The following is an 11,277-nucleotide window of genomic DNA, read 5'->3' as shown; positions in this document are numbered from 1 at the left end:
TGGGTCGCACACGGGACGCCTGGGCAGGCCGGTGGATCGCTGCTGCCCTGCCCGGCCACCCTGGGTCGGGTCGCACACGGATGCCCACCGCCCCAGGTCACAGATAGCAGTCCTGGATGGCAGCAGGGCAGGTGGGATGGCGCTGTCCCGCTCCACCGCCCCGGGTCGCAAATAGCAGGCCCCGATGGCAGTGGGGCAGGCAGGATGGCGCTGTCCCGCCCTGCCTGCAGTATGCAAATTAGCCGCCATCTTTGTTGGCGGTCAATTTGTATATCGCTGATTAGCCAATGGGTGGCGTAGCGAAGGTACTGTCAATTACCATGTTTGTCTATTATTAGATAGGATGTCAGCTGCATTAAAATGTACTTTGATTATTTCTGTCACCAGTACTTCAAACAGCTAAATTATCCTCATTTATCCTAAACTAGAGGCCTGGTGCACGGATTCGTGCACTGGTGGGGTCCCTCAGTTTGGCCTGTGGGGATCGGGCCAAAACTGGCTTTCTGACATCCCCCAAGGGGTCCTGGATTGTGAGAGGGTAAAGACCAAGGGACCCCACTGGTGCACAATCGGGGCCGGGGAGGGACCACGAAAGGGCTCCAGGGCATGTCCAGCCCCTCTCTCCCAGTCTTGATTAGCTGGACCCCAGCAGCAAGCTAACCTACCAGTTGGAGCATCTGCCCCCTGTTGGTCAGTGTTCATCATAGCGACTGGTCAAACAAACGGTCAGACACTTAACATATTAGGCTTTTATTATAATAGGATTATCTTCTAAATGTTTTTTAAAAAATCTATTCCATTTGGAATTATTTTTCTGTATAGTGTAAGATAGGGTCCATGTTTTTCTTCCAGACAAATAGTTCTGAGAGAGCTAGTTTATTAAATAAATCATTTTTTAGCCAGTGATTTAAAATAGCACCTTGAGCCCAGCCAGTTTTACTCAGTGGTTGAGTGTCGACCTATAAAGCAGAAGGTCATGGTCAGGATAAATGCTTGGGGGTGAGCTGGAGGCTGAACTATAAATTGTTTACCTAGTTTAAGAAATGTATCTTAAACCATTGGGATTCTCATTGGACATATATATTTTAATTTTAGGGTGATATAAATTTTTATGTTGTATTGTAGTCAATTTTAAAATAATCTAAAAACTTAATGCTGTAGTGAACATCTCTATATACTTTTTATAATAGTGGCAAATTGGATCCAAGGGAAGGTAAAGTAAATTTAAGACATATTTACAACCATTTATTCATTTTATACTTCAGCGAATGTTTGAGTGTATTGTGTAGAAGGCACAGTACTTGTGTCTAGGATTTAAACGATAAGCAAAATACATGACTCTGCTCTTATGGTGTTTATAGCCTAGTGGAAGCAGCAGCCAGGAATCAAATCATTGTGAATAAATATAAAATTGTAACTATAATGAGTACATGTGTAGTAAATTATACATGTAACTGTAATGAGCCAGAGTAGTAAAATTTAAGGAATTATAAGGAAACTAGAGACCTGGTGCACGAAATTTGTGCATGGAGCAGGGTGGGTCCCTTCCGCCCAGCCTGCACCCCCTCCAATCCGGGATCCCTCGGGGCATGTCCAACTGCCGGTTGAGGCCCAATCCTGGGGATCGGGCCTAAACCAGCAGTAGGACATTCCTCTCACAATCCGGGACCACTGGCTCCTAACGGCTCACCTGCCTGATTGCCCCTAACTGCCCCCCTGCTGGCCTGGTCGCCCCATGCAGCCTGCTGTTCAGTTGTTTGGTCGTTTCTCACTAACTCCCTTGCCAGCCTGGTTGCCCATGCAGCCCGCTGTTCGGTCATTACTGTGACAGAGTCCTGGATAATTTGCATATTCCTCAATTATTATTAATTTCCTATAGATAATAGAAGGCTTTTTTTTTAAAGCATGTGATATTTGATGTAATATTTAAAGAAAAATTAGGTGAAAGAGCCTTTTCAGTAAGAATAAATGGCATGGGCCCAGCTGGTGTTGCTCAATGGTTGAACTTCAACCTATGAATCAGGAAGTCATGGTTCAATTCCCGTTCAGGCCACATGCCTGGGTTGCAGGTTCCATCCCCAGTGTGGGTATGTGGAAGACAGCCAATCGATGATTCTTTCTCATCATTGATGTTTCTATCTCTTCCTCCTCCATGAAATAAATCAAAATATATTTAAAAACACACACACACAAGAATAAATGGCATGTATAAGTCTGAGGTGGAAGACACATGGGCATTCCCTGAAACTGAAAGGAGGCCCAGTGATAACAGAATACAGAGCGAATATAACATGCGAGATGGAGCTAGAAAGGTGGGTGGGTGGGTCCACCAGCCTGGGCCTTGTAGCAAGACCATCCTCAGAATTTTGGAACTTTATCCTAAGAGTAATGAAGTTTCATTGAAATGTTTTAAGTGGTAGGAAAGAAAAGTGAGGAAAGGAGAGGAAGAGAGTGTGGGTGAATTTTGGTAAGATTTGGCTTTTATAAAGCATTATTGTAGAGAATGGTGTGAGGTGGAAGGTGAGAAGAAAAGTCATATTTGGAATAGAATGGCAGTAGTGCAGTTGAAGAGAAATGAATGGATTCAAGAATATTTTTAGAGAGAAAATCTGTGAGATTTGTTCATACAGAATATGAGAATAAGTGTCATTAGCATTTAAAAGTTTTCTGGTTTGTTTAATGGAATAGTAAACAATAGAAAAGAACCTTATTTAGAAGTGAGTGCAAGTCCAGTGTAAAACATTAAATTTGTGATTTCTTTGACATATTTAGGTAAAGATGTCAAGACATTTAAAATCCCATCTATGCCCTAACCGGTTTGGCTCAATGGATAGAGTGTTGGCCTGCAGACTGAAAGGTCCCAGGTTCGATTCCGGTCAAGGGCATGTACCTTGGTTGCGGGCACATCCCCAGTAGGAGGTGTGCAGGAGGCAGCTGATCGATGTTTCTCTATCATCGATGTTTCTGGCTCTCTATCTCTCTCCCTTCTTCTCTGTAAAAAAAAAAAAATAAAATATATATTTTTTAAAAATCCTATCTATACTAATAAAAGCCTAGGTGGTCCACGCGTGTTGTTGTCACAAGATGGCCACCACAAAGAAGGCTTCCACAAGATGGCCACGCACACAGCGGAGTTGGGTCCCGGCAGCCTCCCTGCATGGTGAGGCCTGGGGGTCCCGTGGCTCCATGCAGCATGGAGGAGGCTGGTCCGGGTGTCTCCGCCGTTTCGCATGGAGGAGGCGTGTCCCGGCGAAGGAGGCGGGTCGTGGCAGGGGAGGGCAGTTGTGGGAGATCAAGCCGGCAGGGGAGGGCAGTTCGGGGCAATCAGGCTGGCAGGGGAGCAGTTAGGCGTCAATCATGCCAGCAGGGCAGCCATTAGGGGGCGATCAGGCTTGCAGGCAGAAGTGGTTAGGGGCAATCAGGCAGGGAGGCAGGTTAGGAATCAGCAGTCCCGGATTGTGAGAGGGATCGGGCCTATACCAGCAGTCATACATCCCCCGAGGGGTCCCGGATTGGAGAGTGTGCAGGCCGGGCTGAGGGACACCTCCCCGCCCCCCGTGCACAAATTTTGTGCACTGGGCCTCTAGTGTAATATAATACAGGATGTAAATGACAAAAATTAAACAAGTCATGGTAATTTTAGGAGGAACAAAAAGCCAGCAGTCCCGGATTGTGAGGGACACCCCCCTCCCCCGCCGTGCACAAATTTCATGTACCGAGCCTCTAGTATCCTATACTAATAAAGGACAAACATGCAAATTGACCGTACTTTCGCTACACCTTAAGCCACGCCCACCAGCCAATCAGAGTGACTATATGCAAATTAACCCAACCAAGATGGTGGCCTGCAGCCACCGAGCTGGAGCATGCAGGAGGCTTGCTTGCTCCAGTGATAGAGGAAGCCAAGGTTCCCCGCCTGCTGCAGCCCGGCTCTGAGCTCCACTGAAAACAACAAAGTTTCAATTATAGAAGGTAAATAAACCCCAGAATAAACAGAAAAAAGGAGAGGCTGGGAGCTTATGTCGCCAGGGTGCTTGGCCAGCCTGAAAACAGCCCTCAGCCCCTCACCCAGACTGGTCAGGCACCCCATTGGGGACCCCCCACCCTAAAGGGGGTGTGGCCAGCCTGAAAACAGCCATCAGCCCCTCACCCAGGCTGGCCAGTCCTCCATGGGGTGAGGGTCCCCACTGGGGTGGACATTATCCGAGGGGTCCCACACTTCAAGAGGGCATAGGCCGGGCTGAGGGCCCCTCCGAGTGCACAAATTTTTGTGCACCGGGCCTCTAGTAATATATAAAACTCTAATATGCAAATCAACCGAAAAGTGGAACAACCGGTTGCTATGATGCATACTGACCACCAGTGGGCAGACGATCAACACAGGAGCTGCTCCCGGTCAGGGCCGGCGAGCAGATGGCGGGTTCCAGGAGGGGCCCCCCGATTGCCCCACCTGCCAGTCACCCTGCAGAGGCAGGTGACTGGTGGCAGGGGGTGGGGCTGGCCAGTGGGCATCGCCAGGCCGCCAGCCAAGGTGGGTGCCAGCGGGGGTCCTCTGATCGCCCTGCCCATCGCCCCACAGATAGCCCCTGATCACTGGCCAGGCCTAGGCACCCTACCCTATATATTGAGAATAGTCCCTTAGATTTAAAAATTAAAACGCGGCATGGCTACTCTAACACTGAAAAAACAGGATGATGCAGCGATGACATGTATGGACTCTGGCTTGCACATTTTGTGGTTTGCCCTGATTCTGACACTTATAACTGTGTGACAAAGCCAATTATTGAACTTCTCTCTGCTTCTGTTTTTCCACCCATAAGATGGAGAAAATGGTACTACTGCCTCAGAAGGATCATGTTATGTACTACTTTTTCTAATCAGGGCAAAAAAATGTAGCAGACCGTACAACAGCAAGATGCCTTTCACCTGTATGAAAAGTATGGTCACTGGCGCATGCAGTGTCCCAGATTGTGAGAGGGATGTCCGACTGACAGTTCCCAGATTGTAAGAGGGCACAGGCTGCACTGAGGGGACCCCCCCACTCCCGTTCACAAATTTCGTGTACTGGGCCTCTAGTATACTTATAAGACGATACAAATGATGTAGGGAAAGAGCAGTGCTACAGTGTTTTACATTAGAAATCTGTACTATTATTCCAGAGCTTTGCTGTCTAGTGTGGTAGCTGTTGAGCTCCTGAAATATGACTAGTGCAAATTGAGATGTATTGAAAATGTAAAATATAATCAGGTTTTAAAGACTTAATACCAAAAAAGGTAAAATATCTTAGTAGTTTTCTATATTGATTACATGTTTAAAAGATATTTTGGACAATTGGGTTAAATAAAATATATTGTTAAAGTTAATTTTAGCAACCTCTGTTCACTTTTTTAATGTGGCTACCACATTAAACTTAAAATTACAGATGTTACTCATGTTATATTTCTGTCGCAAGCTGCTGGTAAAAAGAAAAGCACAGATATAGGCTGGTAGAAACAGTCCAGAATGTTACCATTTATGGGAATGGTTTTTGTTTGGTTTTGTTTTTCCTTCTTTCTTTGTTTTTCAGATTTTATATAAATTATTTTTAGACATTAAAAGCTTTTACACTTTCAGTTTCAGAAGGTCAAGACAATTTGGTCTTTCCCTTTTCATGCTCTGTAGAAAACTAGCTTTTCCAATGGCAGTAACACTTTAGGGAGGTCATTGAAGGAGTGAAATCTGTCCTAAACAACTACTCTCAAGCCTGGCTTCTATCACCACATGAAATGTGCTCATTATCAGATTTTTATGCTGTATCATTATCTTTAAGGTGCTGAAAATAGTTCTGATACAGAAAGTGCTCCTTCTCCTTCACCAGTTGAAGCTGTGAAGCCCAGCGAAGATAGCACTGAAAATTTGACTTCTCGAGGAAACACTGAACCTGCAGCTGAGCACGAGTGTACCACTGAAACTGCTCCCAGTGCATCTCCCTCATCAGCTCCAAGTACAAAACCAGCTGAAAATGAAAGTGTGGGGACCCAGGCGAATAACAAAGTCACTGTTGAGGTAGCAGAGCCAATGGATATCGAACATCAGGAGCACAGTGCTGACGTGACTTCTGTTCTTGATCTTCCCACGACTACCAAAGCAGACTCTGTAGATGTTGAAATGGGGGTACCTGAAAACAACCCATCTCAAGTTGAAGGTGATACCAAAGAAAGGGACCTGGAGAAAGGCAGTGAGAAGACAGAGCCTGGAGATGACGATTTGGTGGTGGCTCAGCAGATAAATGTCCAAAGGCCTGAACCCCCATCAGACAATGATTCCAGTGCCACCTGCAGTGCTGATGAAGACGTGGATGGAGAGCCAGAGAGACAGAGGTGAGACTCATTCATTAACTATTCTATCTTTACTCTGTTGGTCACTGACTAAATCAAAGGAATGCTGTTGGCTACAGGGAGTACTCCTGTATAAACATCAGCAAATTAAAGGTAGTGTGTATGCTTTAAACTTTTTTTAAACCAAGAACAATTGTGTGATCATTATTTTTTAATGAAAAAGACTATATGTTTTTTACAGTAGTTGTTGCATGTGTTCCGTATGATAGCAGAAAAGGTGATTTCATCTGACAAAGTTGTGAACTAAACCACAGATGACTGCCATTACTGGTGATAGTAGTAGGATGTGATGATGAAGGTGGAAGCAAGAGGTATTTGCTCCAGCTATTCTTGCTCTAAGACCCTATGGCCTCACAGCAATGCATACTGTACCCACAGTATTAGGTTTAAGAAAATACTGATAGGCCAGTGGTTCTCAACCTTGGCTGCACATTAGAATCACCTGGGAATCTTTTTAAAATCCTGATTTCTGGGCCTCATCCTCCGGAAATTCTGTTTCTTTGTTATGGGGTGGGGCCACAACATTAGTAACAAAGAAACAGAATTTCCAGAGGATGAGGCCCAGAAATCAGGATTTAAAAAAGATTCCCAGGTGATTCTAATGTGCAGCCAAGGTTTAGAACCACTGTGATAGGCGAAACATGTTAAGTTTTCTAAAAGCATTTTAGAAAGCACAATTTAAATATAAGTTAATGGTAATTAACTTTTTTATCAGTTAAAATTTTAGATGCTTTATTTGTAATTTAAAATATCAGGTATAATACAAATTAACTTATAAATACTTGTATTCATCCTATATAATAAAAGCCTAATATGCAAATCAATGGAATGGCAGAATGACTGGTCGCTGTGACTAGCACTGACCACAAGGGGGCAGACGCTCAATGCAGGAGCTGCTCCCAGCCCGCAGGCCCCAGGCCAGCCAAGGCGGGTGCCAGTGGGGGCCCTCCCCCGATTGCCCCGTCGGCCCCCACAGATCAGCCCTGATTGCCAGCCAGGCCTAGGGACTCTACCTATGGTTTTTATAAAATATTTAAGTATAAAAATGTATATTTTATAGAAAGAGATACTACTTTATGTAATACTAGAGGCCCAGTACACAAAATTCGTGCACCAATAGGGTCCCTAGGCTTGGCCAGCAATCAGAGCCGATTGGGGCCTCCCGGCTGCCAGCCAGGGCCTGCCTTCATTCCGTGCTGCCCCCTGGTGGTCAGCACAAGTCCCGGATTGTGAGAGATCGGGCCTAAACCGGCAGTCGGACATCCCCTAAGGGGTCCCAGATTGGAGAGGGTACAGGCTGGGCTGAGGGACCCCCCCCCCCGCCTGCACAAATTTCATGCACCGGGCCTCTAGTATCTTGTAAGGTTAATGTGATGTGTGTGTGTGTGTGTGTGTGTGTGTGTGTGTGTGTACGTATTGACTTAGAAGGAATTATGGTGATTATATACAGGGTCTGGCAAAGTAGGCTTATAGTTGTTTGTATGGAAAATAATACAAGAATATACTCTGTTTCACATGCTCACAACTGTAAACCTGCTTTTGCCCCACTCTGTATTTAAAGTCTTAAATAAGAATATGTTAACTTCTCTTTTTATAATTGCCAATTGCAGAATGTTTCCTATGGACTCAAAGCCTTCACTGTTAAACCCCACTGGATCTATACTAGTCTCATCCCCAATGAAACCAAATCCACTGGACCTGCCACAGCTTCAGCATCGAGCTGCTGTTATCCCACCAATGGTAAGTGCTTAAAGTTGCAAAACAAAGACCTGTATATACATTTCTTCTCTCCTTTAATCAGTACTTGATTTTTAAAGAAACTGTGGTAAAAACCCTGGCCAGGGAGCTCAGTTGGTGGGAGCATTGTTCGATCCCTGGTTGGAGGTGTGTACGGAAGGCAATTGATTGATGTTTCTCACGCTGATGTTTCTCTTTCCTCTCTCGTCTCCTCTCTCTAAAAATTTAGTTAAAAAAACACACACACATGTCCTCAATTGAGCATTTAAAAATATTGGGGTAAAAAACACATAGCATAAAATTTATCATCAGCTATTTTTAAGTGTACAGTTCAGTAGTGTTAAGTATATTCATATTGTTGTGAAACAGACCTCCAGAATATTTTCATCTTGTAAAACTGAAATTCTATTCCCATTAAACCATAACTCTCCTTTTCCCCCTCTCCCAGCTCCTGGTAACCACTGTTCTACTTTCTGTTTTATGATTTTGACTACTGTAGGTACTTCATATAAGTGGAATATAAGTATTTGTCTTTTTATGACTTGCTTATTTCACTCAGCATAATGTCCTCAAGATTAATCATGTTGTAACATGTGTCTTCCTTTTTAAGATTTATAATATCCATTTTGTTTATTTATCTGTTGGATATTCGTATTAGATTAATTGTGATGATTGATTGAGATGGTCATTTCTAAGAAAAAAACAAACGAAATATAATTCTTTAGCCATAAATATTAATAACTTTTGATTTGTTTGTTTTGCTTTATGACAGTAGTAGAATAAATAGGTAACTAGGTTTTGAATATTTAGAATGAAGTATAGAGTATGGCTAACTTCAGTATATAATTCCAAATCTAGTTTTATTTACATTTTACTTCATCTCTACACGTTTGATTCCCTTTTGAAAGTGAATTCCAATCTTGGGTATTGTTCTTTTACTTAGTTATGTTCTATCTCCTGCTTTATTTATTGTACCCTAGCCATTTTGGCTCAGTGGATAGAGTGTTGGTCCTCGGACTGAAAGGTGCTGGTTCAATTCTGGTCAAGGGTATGTATCTCGGTTGCAGGCTCAATCCCCTGCCCATCAGGGGCTCGTGCAGGAGTCAACCAATCGATATGTCTCTCACATCGATGTTTTCTCTCTCTTTGTCTCTCCCTCTCCCTTATACTCTCTCTAAAAATCACAGGAAAAATATCCTCGGGTGAGGATTAACAAACAAACAAACAAAAACAAAAAATTTGTTAACTGTCTCATATGATAATTGGGAAAAGTTAAGTGTGCACTTGTGATAGGCTCACAAAAAAAATCATTAAACATTTGTTATTCATCAGTTTCTTCAAATGGATATTTATTAAATATCTACCCAGTTCAAGACTGCAGTTAATGCTGTATGGAATATACACATGTTATAATTTCTGACTTCAAAAAAACTTAGAGATTGGTTGTGATCATAAGTCATAGAAAAAAAATCATAATAAAAATTAAAATGAACCCAACAAGCATGGCTCAGTGGTTGAGCATTAACCTATAAACCAGGAAGTCACCGTTGGATTCCTGGTCAAGGCACATGCCTGGGTTGCAGGCTCAATCCCCAGGCGGGGGACATGCAGGAGGCAGCCAATCAAGGATTCTCTTTTACCATTGATATTTCTATCTCTCCCTTCCTCTCTGAAATCAATAAAAATTAAAATGAGAGAAAAAAAGGTTTTTTTTAAATTTTTTAATTTAAAATGAGAGCTTCCTTCTTATTGAGACATGTGAATAAGATTCCACTTAGGAAATAATACTTTGGTTAGACCAGAACACTTCATTTGACTTTTTGTAGCAAAATAGGAAAGGCCATGTTTACATATAAGCCAAAGCACAAAAGTAAGAAAATTATGTGTGTGTTAACATTCAGTGATATTTTTTACTTATAGTAGCAGAAAATACTATGGAAGTCTTTAGATAACAAGTTCTAAAAAAGTTTAGGTGTCTACTTCCCCAGGATTATTTTGTATTCATGAAATGATGTACTGTGTTAGGGGCTAAAGTAGTTGTTCGTATGGAAAGCAATTCTATATAATAAAGAGCTAATATGCAAATGGTCATCAGGCCTTCACTCCGTAAGGGCTCAGACACTCAACACTGGGGAGAGGGAAATGGGGACCAACCAGGCACAAATGAGCTTGTGAGAGAGGAATGGGGACCAGCCAGGCACCAAGGAGCTTATGAGAGAGGAATGGGGACCAGCCAGGCACATATGAGTTCGTGAGAGAGGAATGGGGACCAGACAGGCTGTGGCCTGGAAGAGGGACAAGCCACCCACCCTGCGGTCCTGGGTGCTAGCGGCTGCGCCTGTACCCGCGGCCCGCGAGAGGGACAAGCCACCCGCCCCGCAGTCCCAGGCAACAGCGGCTGGGGCTACGGCCCGGGAGAGGGACAAGCCGCACACCCTGTGGTCCCATGTGCCTGCTCCCCAACCTGGGAGAGGAACAAGCCACATACCCTGCAGTCCTGGGTGCCAGCGCCTGTGCCTGTGGCCCAGGAGGGACAAGCCACCCACCCCGCAGTCCCGGGTGCCAGTGCCTGTGCCTGCGGCCCGGGAGAGGGACAAGTCGCCTCTGGGTGCCTGCGGCCAGCCAGAGGGAGGGAAGCCTGGGTCCCGGGTGCCTGCAACTGGCTGGAGGAGGGAATCCTGGGTCCCGGGTGTAGGGCTAGGCAGAAGCGGTTAGGGGTGATCAGGCCAGCACGGGAGCAGTTAGGGGTGATCAGGCAGGCAGAGGTGGTTAGGGGCGATTAGGCAGGTAGGGAGAGGAGTTAGGGGCAATTAGGCAGGCAGGCGTCCCGGATTGTGAGAGGCAGTCGGACAAACCCCAAGGGGTCCCGGATTGGAGAGGGTGTAGGCCAGGCTGAGGGACTCCCCGCCCCGTGTGCGAATTTCGTGCACCGGGCCTCTAGTATAATAATCCTATCTAATAATAGACAAACATGGTAATTGACCGTACCTTCGCTATGCCTCCCATTGGCTAACCAGCGCGATATGCAAATTAACCGCCAACAAAGATGGCAGCTAATTTGCATACTGCAGGCAGAGCGGGATAGCGCCATCCCGCCTGCCCTGCTGCCATCCAGGCCTGCTATCTGCGACCCAGGGCGGCGGGCGTCCGTGTGCGACCCGAC

At 44.9% G+C, this 11,277-nt stretch overlaps 1 protein-coding gene across 12 annotated transcripts in view; it reads left to right on the top strand.

Moving 5' to 3' along the window:
• Positions 1–11,277, top strand: part of NCOR1 (nuclear receptor corepressor 1) — a 241,681-nt gene that overhangs the window by 162,867 nt on the left and 67,537 nt on the right. For 11 of the 12 annotated variants that reach the window (XM_014542885.1, XM_014542878.1, XM_014542880.1 and 8 more), the window contains 2 exons: positions 5,810–6,359; positions 7,988–8,117. In XM_014542885.1, coding sequence (XP_014398371.1) covers positions 5,810–6,359; positions 7,988–8,117 — 680 coding nt within the window. The remainder of the gene's footprint in view (positions 1–5,809; positions 6,360–7,987; positions 8,118–11,277) is intronic. The other variant, XM_014542879.1, reaches the window with a different exon arrangement.

The sequence above is a fragment of the Myotis brandtii genome, unplaced genomic scaffold, assembly GCF_000412655.1.
Source record: "Myotis brandtii unplaced genomic scaffold, ASM41265v1 scaffold314, whole genome shotgun sequence".
NCBI lineage: Eukaryota > Metazoa > Chordata > Mammalia > Chiroptera > Vespertilionidae > Myotis > Myotis brandtii.
The sequence above is the reverse complement of the archived record's forward strand: the minus strand, read 5'-3'. Positions and strand labels throughout refer to the sequence as shown.